Source organism: Podarcis bocagei (genome assembly GCF_964188305.1).
Source record: "Podarcis bocagei genome assembly, chromosome: 17".
NCBI classification, from domain to species: domain Eukaryota; kingdom Metazoa; phylum Chordata; class Lepidosauria; order Squamata; family Lacertidae; genus Podarcis; species Podarcis bocagei.
In genome coordinates, this window is record NC_138143.1 from 22,314,730 (window position 1) to 22,334,355 (window position 19,626).

General features: G+C 41.3%; 1 protein-coding gene across 28 annotated transcripts in view; it reads right to left on the minus strand.

Annotated features, from left to right (window-relative positions):
- The window catches only part of PTPRD (protein tyrosine phosphatase receptor type D), a 1,185,728-nt gene that overhangs the window by 132,784 nt on the left and 1,033,318 nt on the right, over positions 1-19,626 (minus strand). For 17 of the 28 annotated variants that reach the window (XM_081176033.1, XM_081176022.1, XM_081176026.1 and 14 more), the window contains 5 exons: positions 18,267-18,293; positions 14,176-14,293; positions 9,335-9,922; positions 8,861-8,961; positions 6,251-6,510 (listed from right to left, as the gene is read on the minus strand). In XM_081176033.1, the coding sequence (XP_081032159.1) occupies positions 6,251-6,510; positions 8,861-8,961; positions 9,335-9,922; positions 14,176-14,293; positions 18,267-18,293 (1,094 nt within the window). The remainder of the gene's footprint in view (positions 1-6,250; positions 6,511-8,860; positions 8,962-9,334; positions 9,923-14,175; positions 14,294-18,266; positions 18,294-19,626) is intronic. The other 11 variants (XM_081176039.1, XM_081176038.1, XM_081176037.1 and 8 more) reach the window with 4 other exon arrangements.

Sequence of the window (19,626 nt, forward strand, 5' to 3'; positions counted from 1 at the left end):
GCAAATCTAAAAAAATGTAGTATAAGCACCGGAAACTGGGAAACACTGGCTTGCGAGCGCTCCAGCTGGAGAACAGCCTTTACCAAAGGTGTCATGGGCTTTGAAGACACTCAAACTCAGGACGCAAGGGAGAAATGTGCTAAGAGGAAGGCACGCTTGGCCAATCCACACCGTGATCAACTCCCGCCCAGAAACCAATGTCCCCACTGTGAAAGGACGTGTGGATCCAGAATTGGCCTCCACAGTCACTTACGGACTCATGGTTAAAACCATGTTTATGGAAGACTATCTTACTCGGCTATGAGGGATCGCCAAAGAAGAAGATTTCACAGCATAGCTTTAGCCAATTAATCTCCTCTCAAGCTCACTTCTCTACTGTAATAATTGAACAATGCACTAGCAGAAGTGCCAGAATGGCTCCGTGAGTCTATTCATGAAGTCCCAAGCTTACTACCTCCCTGACCGATCCAGGTAAATTGCAATGCTGCTGCAATTCTGCCCCACTGTGAATTACTCTTGCAAATCACCCCCACATCCATACTTTTCACAGACTGTTAGTCAAAGAAGGAAATCAGGCAGGGGTAAAGGAAGGAAGGAAGAAAAAGGTCTAATACAACTTTAAAGAGCGCAGAAAGCTCTTGTGCGTAGACCGTTAAGATGGATGCATATTGCCGACTTAAATCCCTAAAGAAATTACTTGGAATTGCATCCACTTGTGCAGCCCGCCAAAGGATATTAATTCTATTTACAGAAACTGTTTTGCGCACTGGTAATAGTATCTATCGTCCACCTGTGAAACGAACCTATTGTGCCAAATGTTTTTTTGTTTTTTTTTAACAAACTCCCTTAACACAACTGGAGACCCTTAGAGCATTCAGTAACACCGGTAGCTCATTCTAGTTAGACAAAGGCATGTTCAGTTCACTGCCGTAAATCAAAATGTGACCCCATTCCTTTAAAAATAAAATAAAAATTAAGGGTAAAAATGGGAAAGGTCAATTTCCTGAACAAAATTAAAAAGAAGCATTTGTAGTTGAACACATACAAGAGGTCATTTTAAAAAGTCTAACTGAATTCTTCCTTAACTTCTATATTTGCTCAGCATTCAGCAAACCTAAGGAGCAGGCAAAGAGCTCTTTTATTTCTGATCTGAGATTGTATTTATGTTTGTGTGTGTGTGTGTGTGTGTGTGTGTGTGAAACAGAAAAAGATTAGCGAGTTCTGTGTGCCTGCACATCTGGTATAGGTATGCATGTACAGTGGTGTCTTGGTTGACAAACTTAATCCTTCCCGGAAGTCTTTTTTAAACCAAAGTGTTCTTAAACCAAGGCGTGCTTTCCCATAGCAATGGGGGACTCAATTTACAAATGAAACACACTCAACAGGAAGTGGAACATGTTCTTATTCCAAGGCAAAGTTCACAAACCAAAACACCTACTTCCAGGTTTACAGCGTTCTTAATCCAAGTTGTTCATAAACTAAGCTGTTCTTAAACCCAGGTACCACTGTACATGCAAGAATGAGCATATGTGGTGCATGTGCGCGCACATATACATTGACTGTATATGTATATGTGGCACGCGGTCCTCAGTTTGGTGGCTGACTGTCAATGCAGCCCTCAGCCAGCCCTGGCTTAGGGAATAACCAGAAATCCACCCTTCATAGTCATGATCATTATTTTAGGAGGCCAAATAACCCAAGAAGAAATCGTTAAAAGGAACTTGGCCCCAATTTTGGGGAGCATTTAAAGCAGCGGTTCTCAACCTGTGGGTCCCCAGATGTTGTTGGACTACAACTCCCATCATCCCTGAGCTCTGGCCTTGCTAGCTAGGGGTGATGGGATTTGTAGTTCAACAACAGCTGGGGACCCACAGGTTGAGAAAGGCTGATTTAAAGCAAGGTGAATGTATTATGTCTCAATTACCTTATTGTTCATTTCTCATTGCCACTCTGACATTCATCATCAGACATTCATTTTAACGAAAAACAAGTACCATATTTTTCTGTGTGTAACACCCCCCCCCCCGTATTTTAGGGGACTCAAATTTAAATAAATGGGGGGAGCTGGCCCAAAGTTGTTGAGCTTTTTGGAGCGAGGGGAATGAAGAAAATCACTAACACAAATGAAAAACGCTGACAATTGCTCGCGTAGCAGAAGCCAACAATGGCCAGCAATCGCACGCCCAATTGCCACAATGACAGCCAATCGAAAGCAGCCCTTGACACAGCCACCAATCACCCACCAAATCGCTCACAGCTGCAACCAATCATCCGTCCCTCCCCATGCACTTTCCATGTATAAGACGAGCTCTGGTTTTTAACACTATTTTAGAGTAAAAAAATCTTGTCTTATACATGGAAAAGTACAGTACTTATACATGGAAAAGTACAGTACAGTACTCATCACATATACACAGCCAGAATGACAAATGGCTGACAAATTTATTGCTGCTGGATGTACAGACAGGCTCCTGTGTGTAGAAAGATATGATCATCATTCTAGAAATATGGTGGTCAAGTACTTATGGCAACTTGGTTAAAAAATAAATCCTTAGAGTTCAGCTTTAAGGGTTGACCATGAATACGGGCAAGCTGACTCCAGAGTGCCATCGAAGGTATGGATGCTAGGCCTAACAAGCTACCTTATCTGTAGCTGACCCAGAGAGAATGGCAATGAATCTGTGAGATATTCTGAAAACTGAGTACTTGAAACAAAACAAGAGTAGACATTAACTAGCAGTCTGTCAGAAATGGGACAGTGGTTATATAATTCGGTATTGAAATGTATTATTGAAAGTGTATTATTTGACTCATACATTGACTGAATTATTGACCAGCCAATCATCTGTGCCAATGCATTTCCGACTTTTAAAAATCTATACTAAAGTTTGTACTTTCAATAATGTGGTAGATTAGAATCTGATGTAGATCTTTCTGGCCACAAATGGGAAGTTAACAGCAATTCCTGGCAGCTCAGCTCCACCAAGGTGACTAGTTATTATAAATTTCACACCGTTATCACGAAAAGTGACTGAAGTTGTGATATGACAAGAAACCTGGGAACATAGTCCAGTCAGGACTATAGTCAGTCTTACACATTAACCTTGAAATCAACATCCAAGTGTTAACTGTTGAATTTTGTGTTTGTGCATGCAGCTGTGGTAAGATTTGTGTGTGAATAACAATGCTGTAATTTGTGCAAACTAATGCAAAACAAAAAGTTTAATTACAAACAACGTATACAATACAGAAGGAAATCAGACTGTTGCAACTTAAATTTAATTCTTACACATTCAGATTGTAGGAGTCCCTCTTAAGAAACCTAGGTTATTTTGAAATCCTTATTTACTGATGAATAGCCTTTGGCCTATAATGTGACTTAAATAGAAAACTATATTTAGAAAGATTTTTCCTCCCAAAGCATTTTATTTTACAAATCCAGTTTAATTTTTAAAAAATCCTATTTACATTTTTTAAACTCCTTTTAAAAAAGTTGATTTTTATCCACCCTGGCTGCTATGGATATTTCTATAATTAAATTTCAGCCTTTAAAATCATAATAAAAGAACTGCAGCCCAAGTCCATCCTCTCTGGATCTCTGGGCCTACGTCAAATGTCACCTTTTTCCGCCCTGCTTTCACCCTGCAACAAAAGGGATGCTAGGACTCAAGTCTGTCCAGAGTCAGGACAGACAACTGTGCCTTTGCCATAAACCAACATAGCTTCCTGAGAGCTCACCTTTAGAACAAGCTGAGTTTTCTCAGTGGTTAATAGATGTTCAGATGCATTTCTTATTTATTACCTTAGATATTGTGGCTAATCCCTCGTGAGCCACAGCACAAATTCAGTCCTGCTTCCAACATTTCCACAACTTATGAAAAAGGTTATTGTCTTCTCAGCAGATGTTAGCTACTCCTGGTTGCTGTTATACCCTGGCCCTTTCTAGTAATTACTTTTCTCCATAAATCATTCCGATCCTTTCCGTCTTCAGGCTTCCTTTTCTATACTTTTCTACAAACTTTATCTTTACTTAGTTTAATAGCAATGGCTTCATTTCCCACACTTTAATCCTGTTAACACTCCAATGTAATATATTTTCATATTGTCTCATTCTGAATTCCTCAATTAGCAATAAAGAGAGGGTCTTCCATTTACAAAGCTCATGGTATAAAATGTCAGCTGAGAAAATCCAGGTTGTATCCCCAACAATATTTAACAACCTGCTCATTTTCCTTCCCATTTCCTTCGTCACACACATGGGAGTCTTATAGGAAGCAAGAATCACTGCAAACAGAGCAATAACACTTATTGATTGTACTGTGTTTCACGCTTTCCTGGCAACTCTTTATTGTCCATCGTTTTGAATCCCTATTGGCGCTTTGCTGTCAGGTCTTTAGTACTATCTTTGTTGTTTAATCTGCACAGAATCATTTAAGAAGCCTTGTAAACCATGTTCCAGCACTGTGAACAGAACATATAGCTGCCAAATTCATTTATTATGTGATCACTTTTTAGAGTTAAATCACAACATACTATTTTTGGAAATAAAAATATCGGTTTTCTAAGCAATGTCTGTGATAAAAACATTTAAAAGGGAAGACAAAGTAAACCACCATTGCCCTATTAATTTGTACATGATGGGACTGGACTGCTAAACATAACTGACCCATCATGGTTTTGCCTTACAGTGTTTTAGCCAACCAAAGTTCTACAGTTTATGTCTTTACCAGGACTAGACCCACTTTGAGCAGTTCAATAAATATGCAATGGGAGTGCTCGTCTTCTTTTATACTTCTGCTGTAGCCCACTAAGAACATACATCTCCCAGTGGAAGACAGAGCAGAATCACTCCATCTTTGCACATGTCATCACCAGCATTATTCAAAGTAGCAGCAAAATCCACTCTGTGGGTACATCTTTTTCCTAAGGCTGAGCTGAAATGCCTTTCCCCGATACAGTCATACGTTTGCTTCATGATACGTTTTTTCAGGTTGCGTCCCGCGGCGACCTGGCAGTACCGGAAAGGGTTACTTCCGGGTTTCGCAGCTCACGCATGTGCAAAGCACTAAATCATGCTTCACGCATGCGCACAAGCGCCAAATCACACCGCGTACCTGCGCAGATATGGCACTTCAGGTTGAGGGCTTTTCATGTTGCGAATGGGCCTCCAGAACAGATCTCGTTCGCAACCAGAGGTACCACTGTATTGCTGTTTTGTTCCTAGGCTGCAGCTGGGAGAAAAAATTGGGAATGTGCGGTGCTATTTTTATAGAAAAAGGGGTGCCAGTGGAAAGAGGAATGGCATGTAGATTATCTACTCTTAAGGAATATGTTCATAATCTTTTCAGGTTTCCTCTACATTTACAAATATTTAGTAAATATTTGATGAAATGCTAAGGAAAAGACAGTCCCTTCCCCCACATTTTCTTGGATGATTGTACATATATTGAGAATTTGGAAGATATAAAACCATGAAGGTTAGAAGTTCTGTTCTATCTGATATCAGAGCTTTCTATCATTGGGGAGATGTTGCTGTCATCGTCTCATCTGGCCAGGTTATAGAGTGCCACGTACAACTGGTGTTTGCTCTCCCAAACCTACATCAGTGACATGATAAGTTTAGAAACATTATTGATTTTTGATGTCTGATCATCAAGGTTCACAAAGAGCTTCAGGAGCCCTCAGTTACACTTGTGTCATCTTCTACAGATCCTACTCCACCCATGACAACACAAAATCTCCTTCCGCATACCTTGCTTTGTCTCTGTATTTGTCCAAATCTGGGAATATGACTAGAGATTTGATATCCTGGGCAGTGCAAGGACAAGGGACCAGATAAGAATTCCCCACACACCAGGTTTCATTCAGTGAAGTCGTCCTGTTACTGCAAGAACATCCATCTGTGCTATAGGACTTCCTCCCACACTCTTTTCTCTGTGCACCCCCTTAAATCCCCTCCAGAGGATTGGGGGAACCACCAGAACAGATGGATATGTGTGAGTGCAGAGGGCGAGGACAGGGAGAAGAAGTCCCATTGCACAGGTGGGAGATCCTCGAGTTAATGGCATGAATTTCTTGGATACAAAGAAGAAAGGCAGGATACAAATGTTATAAATAAATAAATGTAAAATTCTGATAGGTTGACCTGAAACATGCAGTTCAAGGCTGCTGCAACTACAGCAGCTCATGGTTTTAATGCAGAGAATCCAGTAAGTAATAAAGTACGAATGACTTTTGACGTTTAACTCACTTTATAGTTTTGTTTGCAGGAACATCTGGTAGCTTCACTGTTACCATTCCATCAACATTGGTCTTATCAATGAACAGTGGTTGGGTTCGCAGTACATCTGGTGCTGTTTTTGCTGTTACCCTGTGCTGAAGACCTCCAGCGCTATTGCCTCTATTGGTCAGTACAAATGAATATGATGTCTCAGGTTTCAGGTTGGTGATAAGTTTCTGAGTGGCTCGGCCATCTACCTCAACTGCCATTTTCCCATCATCGTACAGGATCTAAAAAAGTGAGGGTTTTCATTTTTGTTAGCAAATTGTTAGTAATTAAGGGGGGAAAGAATAAACCACGTTAGCTGCCCTTTACTGCTTTTGATCCAGCAATACTCAAGAAGATAGTAATGTTCTGTTTATCTTCTCTTGTCTGTAAGTATATGCCACAACTATGTATAATTCTTCAGAATTACCTGAAAACATCAGTTATTTGGGGGGACCTTAAAATAATGATTCCCAGCAGCTTCCTCAATGATTCGCACTAGCTTTTCTTTGCAACAAACTTCTATGATATCCCACTCAGAGTTGTATTATGTTCTGCTAGACAACAATTCCTTTAACTGGAGGCACACTTCAAATTAAACTGGATTTAACACAAATACACAGTAATGGCTTGCTGTATACTAGCTTAGGTTTATGCAAGCTCTACTGGTTAGGAACAGCTAAAGCCAGATCTCTTTTTCTTCCAGACATTCAAAAATGCAAGCTCAATCTTTAAGTCTGGGGGCGTAGGCAGAAAGGTAAAATAGTAGTTGTAGCTCTTCAGTTGCCTAATACCACTTGCCAGGACGCTGGCACCAGTAGAGGTATATTTGGTCTACTCTAGATTATGGCCATCTAATACCCATTTACAAGGGGAATATCTTTTCTCAGTATTTAGGGCTGTTGTTTCACCACACAAAGTCCTGGAATTGCCCCTGGCAGACTACCTGTCAGAAGGCGGAGATGAGCAGACTTGCTATACTCCAATTTTTGGTTTTACTCAAAGGGAGGTCATTATGTTCCACCAGCCATAAGGGTCTTTAATGCAAAATCTGTTTCCCAACTCCTATACACTTCAAATGTCTGGTATAATGGTTTATTTCCTAAGATGGATGGCTTCCAGGCAAAGTTCCTTCGGTCCTAACTTCAGGTTCCAAACTGTGTTCCTAATTCAGTTCTATTTCTGGAAACAGGTGAATGTCCACGTTTCACCAAAAGCATGATGGGCTGCCTTAAAATACTGGTTAAAGATTTTGGTATTTGGTGTGGGGGAGGGATTACTTTTACATTTAACCAATGAGGAGTCTATCAGCTCATGGTCAAAAGCTATGGCCCCCAAAATCTCCTGAATTGGACTTTCACCATCCTTTTTACATCATCTGGGTTATGACATTGCCCTTAAATCCTTGAGCCAGAGGTTACGGGATATCGCATAAAGCAATCTTTGCTCTCGATCATATGTAACCTGTAGACCATTTGTGTTCAGAATTCATTATGGACATGATTTTCAATTACCCTTGTACCTTATGAATCTGTCAGTACCCAGTTATCGTCAACTGTTTACCAAAGTCAGATTAAATGTATTTCCATCTGCAGTTCTAAACGGCAGACTGACTGGTATACCTTATCATAGTAGACTCTGTTTATGTTCTCAGGCTGTCGATTGTATGAAGCATATCTTAATACACTGTGGGCTGTATGAACAAGTCAGGGATCAATTAATTAAACCCTTACTGGTAAATTTACCAGGGAATTCTGATACCTTCTATCTCATCATGTCAGAGATAAGTCAAATGATACTACACAGGCCGTAGCAAAATTTATCTCAAAGGTAGTAAGAAATAGAAATCAACATGCTCTGGATAAAACATAGTGACTGCCTTGGAATCTTTTCCATGTATCTCTGCTGCATTTTGCATTTTGAAACTGTTTTTTGTGGGTCTTTGGACCATAATGAAGAATGTTGTTGTTGGTAGGGGTGTATAAGGTTGTCTTAGGATTCATGTAATTGTTCTCCCCTCATGAACCTACCAGGACCCTGAGATCATCTTCTGAGGCCCTTTTTTCGACTGCCTCCTCCATGAGTGGTCCAGAAAGTGGCAACAAGAGAACGGGCCTTTTCTGCAGTGGCTCCCTGTCTATGGAATTCTCTCCCCATGGAGGCTTAGCCGCGCCTTCATTATACACCTTTAGGCGCCAAGTTTCCTTCCTCTTTAAATAGGCTTTGGGATGATTGACATCCAATGCCCTTTTGAAAATGTGTTGTGGAAGAGGGCGATTATTGGGCTGTCTTTGTTTTGATTTTTATCATGTGCTTTTTATATTGTGATTTTGTGTTGTTAACCACCCTGAGGTCTGCTGGTTTGGGGCTGTATATTAATTAAACCCTCCTGCTTTTCCTTTTTCCTTCTTGCTTCCTCCATCACTTTGAGACTCCTTCGGGTAGTGATAAAGCGGGATATCAAATCCAAACTCTCCTCTTCTTCTTCTTCTTGACCCAACTTTTGTTAACCATTTGGAACCTGTCTGCTTAATGAGAACATTCCTTCATCTCAGGTTTTACCCTTCAAATCTTACAAACTGCAAAGCAACTTACTTTGAAAGGCAGAGCAGAGTTGTAATTCTCTGGTATCTCCCAAGAGAGCAATACTGATGTCTTCATCACTGCTTTGACATGAAAATTTTTTGCAAACACTGCTGGAAAAGGAAAAAGCAATGTATTTAAAGTACATCTTGACCTTGGGATCCCATCCCATTTCCGACACTAAACACACTCAACAATTCTCCTACCTGCTTTTAAAAACCATATCCCATTCTTACAAATGGCAACTCAAAACATTCTATTTCTCTTACCTGCAAATATTGCGTAGATGTGAGCCAGACTTGCCTGATATAGGATAACTGAATACTAATGAATCCAAAACACGTAAGGTTTCACATACTTTACCTCTGATGTTAGTTGAAACTATTTATACGATGGTTTGGTCAGTTTTAGTAACAGCTTCAAAAATATCGATATCCAAAGACCGAAATTCCTTTAAAAGAAAAGTCATAAGCAGACAAATCCTACCTTGATCCACAGGTAGTGTCCTGAACTGGACACTGGGACTATATGGACCAGGCCCTTTGCTTGTGTGTGCACGTATTTTTACATCATATGTGGTATCTGGTTTTAAGCCTGAAAGCGTCATAGTAATATCAGCAGGAACAACAGACATCTCCGTTTGGTGATGTGCCACATTGATATCCCTGTACTGCAGAGTGTATTTGGTGATAATACCATTTCTTTCTGATAGGACGGGCGGTTGCCAAGAGAGCTGGACTGAAGTTGAGGTGGCACTTTCCGAGCGCAGGTTTTGAGGGAATCCGCTTGGCAGATCTTCTGGAATCGAAATTTCCTTTACCATCTCCTCCCCAAAGCCCACTTTATTTCTAGCTGAAAGCCTGAAGACATACGAAGTCCCCTTGTGAATATCTGTCGCGGTGTAGTGGTCATCCTTGTCGGTGAAATCCCGCGTCGTAAAGGCATCTATGTCTTTGCGGCCAAACCTCAGGCGGTAGCCCTGCAGAGGGCCGTAGGTGTCGACAGGCGGGTGCCATTGAATTAGAGCTGTACTCATTTGTGTGTGGCTAATCACAAGCCGAGGTTTTCCTGGAACTGCAACACAAGATGATGTTAGCAAGTAAAGCGGGCGAATGAATCATTTCTAACAAACTTTATTCATGTGTCTTGAAAAAGTTATGTATGTGATGGACACACTGTTTCCTCCTGTTCATAAAGTGCTGCATTTCTCGCTCTATAAGACGCACCAGACCATAAGACGCACCTAGTTTTTGGAGGAGGAAAACAAGAAGAAAAAAATTCTGAATCCCAGAAGCCAGAACAGCAAGAGGGATCGCTGTGCAGTGAAAGCAGCAATCCCTCTTGCTGTTCTGGCTTCTGGGATAGCTGCGCAACCTGCATTTGCTCCATAAGACGCACACACATTTCCCCTTACATTTTAGGAGGGAAAAAAGTGAGTCTTATAGAGCAAAAAATACGGTATTCATTCAGAGAGCACCACAAACTTAGGCATTTTGTCTTTCCTCCCTCCTTTCCCTAGCTTCTAACTGGAGGGCTGGGGGAGAGAAGAAGAGTGTTTATTTCTATGAAGCCTAGTGACAGAATAGCTTTTACACATGTGGACATAGTTTTTAAGTGATTAATGAAAACAAACTAAAAAAAAAATCCCAGAAAACTCGCATGTTGAGAAGGGGTGTACCACAGTGGCACATGCCTTGCATACAATAGATCCAATGTTAAAGTCTAGCATCTCTAGGGAGAGCTGGAAAAAGATTTTTGCCTGAAACCTTTAAGAGATGCTGCCTTGGTATAAGGTCAGAGTCATTATATGTTCATTTCCTACGTTACTATGATCTAGTCCAATGGCAAACTTGCCCATTTCAGATCTCTAGCCATATATATATGTGTGTGTGTGTGTGTGTGTGTGTGTGTGTGTGTGTATGTAAAGGGACCCCTGACCATTAGGTCCAGTCGTGACCGACTCTGGGGTTGCGCGCTCATCTCGCTTTATTGGCCGAGGGAGCCGGCGTACAGCTTCCGGGTCATGTGGCCAGCATGACTAAGCCGCTTCTGGCAAAACCAGAGCAGCGCATGGAAACGCCGTTTACCTTCCCACCAGAGCGGTACCTATTTATCTACTTGCACTTTTTTTGCGGGGGGGGGTGTGCTTTCAAACTGCTAGGTTGGCAGGAGCTGGGACCAAGCAACGGGAGCTCACTCCGTTGCAGGGATTCGAACCGCCAACCTCCTGATCGGCAAGCCCAAGAGGTTTATTAACTAGGGGCAGTGCTGCTTTTGTAGAAAAAGAGGTGCCAGAACTCAGCTTGAACATCTCCCTTGTGCCTCCCACCTAAGAGGCGCCGGAACTGAGTTCTGGCAAGTTCTGACTAGAAAAAAAGCCCTGATTATGGGGTTGCAAGAGAAAATAAACCATGGTTTGCTGTTTACTTACTTTCTTAAAACCATGGTTTAATGTGATGCGTGAACCTGAGCAGTGTCAAGCTTCTGTTTGTGATAAGTGATACACTATTGAAGTTTCAAACTTTGGCTAGCGAAAGGCTGAGAGCAGAGGTGTGAGCGTTTTTCCTGAGCAAAGCATATAAAATGAGCTCAGCTCTCCCTTAGGAAAAAAGAACCAAGTTATAAACTCTTTAGAGAGGTCATGCAGTCCATGCAAAATCCATGACCTTCACTAATACATGCAGTATATCTAAACCCTCCTAATGGCATAGGAGGCAATGTATGGCCCTGAATCCGTCCCACTGCCCCCCTCCCATTTCTATCTAAATGCAACTCTTTATTACACACCAAAAAGAGTGTTTTCTTTTTTAAAAAATGGGGCATGCCCAAGTACTAGCTATTATTACCAACAATACACAAATACAGGTGTCGTATAGCTATTTCCCACCTCTCCCTCACTGCTAACATCTTATTCTTGTGCAAATAGCATCCTGTGCATTGTACTGTACAGGTTTTCTCTTTTCTTCCCAGTGTATGAAGTATATCTCTTTGCTTAATTTTGACTATTCCCTACTGCTGTGTAAGAGGCAGCTACAGAGCTGAGAAAAGACTATAGATATATCTATTTCAGGCCCTATTTTTCACTGCATTATAACTATCACTGAAGCCAATGGAGCACAAGGAAAAGCAGGTGAGTCCACAGAAACAGAATAATAATAACTCATTCAGATTTCTAAGAAGAGGGGCTGCGGGGAGCTGCTGCTAAATTATTTATACTGTAAATTGCTTTTACTATTGTGGCAGCTATCTGGGTTTAGACGATTTAAAAAACACACACATTGATCTGTTTTGCCTAAATATATATAGCCACGTGATGTGAGACTTACTATTATTTCTTTATGGCAGAAATAATAAATTGAAGATGACTCATGTGCATTGTAAATCATTTGGTAAAATAAAAAGCAGATTAGAACATTTTGTCGTATATCAGGCTTATTATAGTGGCTAGAATCCAACAATAGGGCAACAACTGATTGGGAAATTCTCCTGAACAGGCACCACCGAAATTGAGTTGCAAAACAGTACCGCAATTGTGCTTTTAATTATGAATTTTGGAAGTAGCTTCACATTTCCGGAAAAGTTAGTGACAGGAAGTTCAATTATCATTGCTGTGAATGACAACATCACAATCTATATATTTAAAATAAAATAAATCCATCTACAGGAATTCCTTCTGCACAAGTACTCAGCTTTTCTGGTCCCACTTTATTTGTTCTAGCTTTGTTCATCCAAAAGCTATACTCTCAATCCTCATTGGGGTCTTGTCACCAGTTTTATCTATTTGGTAAAATTGCTTTAGTATTTCAAATGTTTTATACACTTAGGCCTTCTCAATCCGGCCCACGGATGGTCCGAGAATCAGCGTTTTTTTTTTACATGAGTAATAATAATAATAATTTATGATTTATACCCCGCCCATCTGGCTGGGCCTCCCCAGATACTCTGGGCAGCTTCCAACAAAACACTAAAATACAATAACCTATCAAACATTAAAAGCTTCCCTAAACAGGGCTGCCTTCAGATGTCTTCTAAAAGTTTGTTAGTTATTTTTCTCTTTGACATCTGGTGGGAGGGCGTTCCACAGGGCGGATGCCACTACCGAGAAGGCCCTCTGCCTGGTTCCCTGTAGCTTGGCTTCTCGTAGCGAGGGAACCGCCAGAAGGCCCTCGGCGCTGGACCTCAGTGTCCAGGCAGAACGATGGGGGTGGAGACGTTCCTTCAGATATACTGGACAGAGGCCGTTTAGGGCTTTAAAGGTCAGCACCAACACTGAATTGTGCTCGGAAACGTACTGGGAGCCAGTGTAGGTCTTTCAAGACCGGTGTTATATGGTCTTGGTGGCCGCTCCCAGTCACCAGTCTAGCTGCGGCATTCTGGATTAGTTGTAGTTTCCGGATCACCTTCAAAGGTAGCCCCACATAGAGTGCACTGCAGTAGTCCAAGGGAGAGATAACCAGAGCATGCACCACTCTGGCGAGGAGTAGAATGAGTCCTTTTATTTAAAATGCACCTCTGGTTTATTTGTGGGGACTGCCTGGTGTTTCAACATGAGCAGAATGTGTACTTTTATTTAAAATGCATCTCTGGGTTATTTGTGGGGCATAGGAATTTGTTCATTTTTCTTTTCTTCAAAACATAGTCCAGCCCACCACAAGGTCTGAGGGACAGTGGACTGGCCCACGGATGAAAAAGGTTGCTGACCCCTGACTTAGGCCTACCAGGGGCATATCCTGGGGGGGGGCAGGGGGCCCATGGTCCCATGTCCATGAGCCCGGTGCCCACATGCAGGCAACTGAAGTGTGGTTGTAGAGGGACTCAGGAGAGGTGGCAACTGCTTCACTCCAGTGGCGTAGCGTGGGTTGTCAGCACCCGGGGCAAGGCAAGTAGTTTGCACCCCCTAGCCCGTGGATTTGTGCCCCCTAACCCCCAGATGTTGCGCCCGGTGCGGCCGGCCCCCCCTGCACCCCCCACGCTATGCCACTGCTTCACTCACAATATACTGCCAGTTGAAGCCGCCACCACACTCTAGCCCAGGCCTACTCTCCATCTGCCAAGGGCTACGTCAGCTGCCTGGGCTCCGCCCCGCAGGTGGCTCAGTGTGCCCCTCATTTTTCTCCGGTGGGGTTGCTCCGGTGTAACCATCATTGAGGGCTGAGCTGGCAGCCTCCATGCTTGGTGCACACACCTGCCCTGAGCACCGGAAACTGCTGCTACGCCACTGAGGCATGCCATAGCCACCTACACGAACGTTTTGAGTTTCAATTTGGAAAGCATCAAAGCACAAACGGCTGGTTGCAAGGAAATGAAAGGAATCTCCATCTATTTACCTGCACCAGTCGTGGACACCAGTCTGGGTTTGCTTCGTGCTCCATCTCCTTTGGTTGTATAGGCCGTCACAGTGAGAGAATAGGTTGTCTCGGGCTGCAATCCCGCTATTATCATTTCCTAAAATGAAGCAAAACAAAGACAAAAACCAGAATGCGTATTAAAACATATGCACTACTGCTAAATCAAGATCGTTTTGCCTTGCAATTAGTTGCAACATATAACAATCAGCGCACATGGCTTTCGTGCGACCTGCAGTGATGGCAAGCTTTTGGTTGGACCAGAATAGCGGGTGAGGCCTTGCAATGCACTGTATTTCACTTATGTCAGCAATAAGCGTCAAGGCATTTCTGAGCAGCATGCCCCAAGTCGTTTTGTCAAGCAAAAGGCCAAAGGCCGAGTGCTGTTAACTGTACTAACAGGGGAGGGGGAAATCCTTTTGAAATTCACTCTGTGTAGAGTCTTATTCCTGGTGTAGTACAAATAAAGTGGGGAATGGGAATCAGGTTTATTTAAGAATTTACTAGCCATTATTTAAAAAGTTATGCTATCACTGCCTGTATACCTGAGAACCCTACTTACATTCCAACTTCTAAAGCTGTTTTATGCAGTGCTATTTTTCTAGAAAAAAAAGGTGCCAGAACTCACCACAAACACCTCCCTTGTTCTCTTATAATGAGCACTCACACTTTACATTGTGGGTGCCCTTTACAGGATCGCACATAATGCTACAGTCCCCAGGGAGCTTACTGGCAAACAGGGGCTGGCTTGCCTCTCAGTGTTAATTTTTGGAGGTTCACACCCAGCCTCAGTGATCAAGTTTCTTGCTGGGAGGTGGGGCCAGCCCCATTTACAAACAGGGGGTGGAACCAACAATAGCCAGGCAGTCAGCTCTGGAGATTCACCCTCCCTACTCTCCTTTTGTTCAATGTTTCTTGTTTGCAGGTTAACTTTTTCTTCCTGTTTAGTGGGCGCTGCTACCGTCTTTGACTGGTTGCTGTTGAAGGACCAGGAATAAATTCCCCGTAGCAATTTGTCACAGCTTTGGCGGTTATGGCCTTGGGTGGAATTCTTTAGTCTTTTCTTCCCTATATTGTGTGTGTGTGTGAAGTGGTGACTCACCCCCCTGAGGCGACGATTCCAGGGTCCCCTCTTAAATGGGTTATATATATATAGGTGTCACTGGCCATACACTGAAAGGTCGTCAGTGAACTACCCTGCGTGTGGGGATATGGGCTGGGCTGCCTGCTGCACTGATGTCTCACAGAGCACCCCCATATCTCATTTACCCTAATAAGCCCCAGTTCCCCCCGGCTGGGGGGCTGGGAGGGATACACGCCCAATGCCTAAGCCAAGGTCTTCCTACATTCAGAAGTTTAATAAAGTTGTGGCCTAATTTTAATTCCATATAATGTTATCAGAGTCTTTATTCCTTCCTTATGATCCCTGGGGGCTGGGGCTGTCGCTGCCTGGTCACACAATGGCAATGGTGCCCACTTGAGAGATGCCAGAACTGAGTTCCAGTGAGCTTGGGCTGAAAAAAGCCCTAATTTTATGTAATATATGAAGGCTGCATTCATATGCACTGTTCCCAGAAGTAAGCCCAGCTACTTCCGAGTAAAGCATGCATAGGACTGGACTGCACTGTTGTAACCCTCCACACTACTATGAACATTCATTTGATGTAAGCCCAACTAAATGTAACGGGGATATTTTTAAAGTTAATATGCACAGGATTGTACATTAGAAAGCCTTTTCTTTTAGTGATTAAAAATAAAATATACATAAACTTTTATAAAAGTAGTGTTTGTAAAGTGGCATTTGATATAAGAGTAATTTGTTCTCTATAATCTGAAAGAGCCATTAAACATAATTTGAAAATTTGGTTGCAATGGAACAAGAGAAGATGGAAAAGGCATTTAGTATTGAATACAATGTGTTGCTTTTTTTAATAAACAAAAGGGGATGAAGATTAAAGCATGTTTGAAACTGGCTCTGAGGGCAGGTTGAGAAAGTTATAAATCAGTAACAATCAAATTGCTAATTACTGAGGAAAGGCTCATAAAGTGAACAGAAGTGGGAACTAATGATGTTTAATTTACAGACTAGGTATCAAGAGTATGATCCAGCCAAAATTAAGCCTTTTAAGCCCACTGATTTCTATATATGTGCTTAACACGCTCCCACTGAAATCAATGGGACATAATTTGCATTGTAAGAAAGCATGTTCTTAGTTCTTTCTTACTTCTAGTTAGTAAACCCTATATGCACTTTTTTCAAGACTAATAAAAATGACAAAGTTGGGTTGCAAATGGGGTTTCATGTATGGATGGCAGAGTTTGCAAACAGATTTGTTATTAAACAGAATGGCTATAAAATGAATAGCTTAATCAACTCAGAGTGCCCATGTGTGGAGTCTTTCCATACATTAATAGAGCTCTGGTTTATTCGTGATTCCACCTATCATGGACAGCACAGTTGGCTGTTACCATCAGCAGAAGCCTCTTTTCTCCCCCTTAAATCCAGTTGTGTTGCTTATGTGCAAAGGGCTGAAAATAGGGATTTTTGGGTCATGTGACAATCACCTATATATTAACACTGTGCTCACCCTAGGAGTAGATTGAGTCCTTTCTGTAAAAAGTATGACCTAGCCTCAGAAATACCATACTTTTCCGTCTGTAAGACACCCCCTATTTTGGGGGACTCAAATTTAAGAAAATGGAGGAGATGGCACAGAGTTGTTGAGCTTGTTTTTGCAGAGGATTGCCTAGTGTTTCAGAGCTTCTTTTTAGAGGGGAATGCCAAAAATTGCTCATCCGCCCCCACATTGCAAAATCTGCCTCCCTTCTGTCCCATCGCCGGCAGAAGCTGCCAGTCACCCACCCAACTGCCGAAGCGTCAGCCAATCAACACCACCCATTGACGCAGCAACCAATAACATGCACAATAGCTGCTGACAGCCTCAGCAGCAACCAATCAAACGTCCACCCTATGCACTACCCATGTATAAGACGACCCCCACTTTTTAGCATGATTTTAAAAGAAAAAAACATAGTCTTACACATGGAAAAGTACGGTAGGTTGCTTGAGGTTTGTAAAATGCTCATGTATGTGTAGAATCCATGAGTGCAATCACCCAGTAAGATAACAACGAAAGAGTCGTAATAATGGATAATAAAAATGGGTTCAGTAATATGCATCTGAAAAATGCAATCCAAGGTCTTCAGACTTGGGCATTTGGTCATTCTATGAAGAACCCTATCAAGCATATGGATTTAATCCTATGGGACCACACATCTCTTCCCAGTTAAATGCTTTTTTAAAATGTTCGTTTTCAAAGACTGAATGTGGCAGACTGAATCTGAACAAATACTGAATTATCCACAAGAAAACAATGTGTGTGGATATTCAACATCAGTTCACTGACTGACAACATTTCATCAAATGGAGAGAGGAAACTAGAATATAGATCCATCCTCAGTTTCTGGGGCTTGAGTTACAAGTGGAAGAGACAGTATTGGCAGGGGAAAGAGTACAGATTAAAGAGTATCTTTTTAAATGGAGATGATGGAATCTTAGTTAATAATGATGGAAGTGATATCTGCAACAAAGCTGTTTAAACATCACTGGTACACAGCCAGTACCAATGTATATTTTCACAAATATACATTTAATATGATGTGTCAATAATGGAAATGGGCACCATGTTAGCAGCTAAAAATAAAAGTAATTTGTTTTATAACAAACCCTGAGTGCATTGGGACCTGAAGGTGCAGAGTTATCAAGCAGATGGGAATGAGTACATGTTTTGTGTTATTTTAAGAATAGTTTCCTGGAGTGCATTGCGAGATAAAAGTTAGTGTCAGTGACTGAACAGACGAGTATGCAAATTCAACACACTTAGAAAAAAATCAGCACTACGCCAAACCAAAAGGAAAGGAAAAAGAAGGCAGAAAAATCCAGATGTCATAGATGATGAAATAAGGTGTTAATCCATGCACATGTGCAAACAACCAAATGTAGGAAAAATAAAGATTAAAGCAGAGAAAAAGCCACCACACTTTTTTTGATTGGCCAGTCAGTTTTTACTCACATGTTCAGTAGTATCATCATATTCCCACTAATTGAGAGTAAAGGATGTTGGGAAGAAAAACAGAAGAGATAAGGAGATATTTGTAGCCTGGGCTGAGGCAACTTTATTCTTAGGACAGGGGAAAAAAAAACGTAAAAACTAGCTTGCAAAAAATCAGCCTGAATTTAGCTCCTTGAAAAAGCAGCGCGACTTGTTGCCAAAATTGTAAATAAGTAACAGACTCTCCTCCTTCTAGGAAAGTAGAGATCCCAGTCTGGAGTGCTTTTATTATTTCATAGTAATGTTTCATGACTGCATTAATTTGAGCTGCTGAGATGTAATGAAAGGCTACATTTTGTTTAATCACATGCTACTAAGCCATATTCATTTTCATTTCTATTTTACCTTGTCAAAATTAATTCAGTGCACCTGTTTAGATTAATAGAGGCAATTTATATGTACTTGAGACTTCATGTCAGTAATGAAACCCTATGACCAACAGCACATTTTCTCTGCTCCTTCTATCATCTAAAATTGGAATCTGACTATAGTTCCCCCCCCCCCCCGGAAAAAAAATATGTTCAAGAAAGACACAACACGACCATATTGTTCTTCCCTTTTCTTTCTTTTTTACATCATTGCCCAGATTCACAATGAAGTAAAGGCAGGAATAGTTTGTTCTAATGGTGCTAAAAACATTGGTGAGAATAAGGAAAGGGGCTAGCACGTTCAGAAATCATTCAAGGAACACATCAGCAAAATAGAAGTGATTTATATCTCCACAGGGGAAAAAAGTTACAGTTCCTCTTTGAATGTACTGTAGTTATCACAAATTGTTTTCATCTAAACTGTTTAGAGCATAATATCTGATGATTATGATTGTGTATTGCCATGTTTTCATCCAGAATCAATCTTAAATGGAATACTTTTGTGGGATACATATTTTATGATACCAGCACAATGAACTCAAGAATTTCAAGCTCATAAAGCACATAGAGATAATTAAAATCCTATATTTTTGAAGCTTCCTTAATGTGAACAAATCTATTCATTCAGAACATAAATTCTCTATTATCTGTTACAATTTGTGAGAGAAAAAATAAGCAGTTTTACACTTTCACTACATCACACCAGGAATATCTGTAATAATATTAAATCTAGACATAACTTGTTACTGGTCAATTTTCATTTAAACCACACTCCTCTATATTTAATGTATGTAATTGAGTTCAAAACCTATAATACCAAACTCTAGCTGATACTGCACTTGATCCAAACAAATGCTTAGCTTAAATGATTTGAAATTAATGGGACTTAAAATGCTTAACTTCAGTTGGGTCTTGCTCACGGAGGTAGTGACAAATTAATGCAACAACAGGAC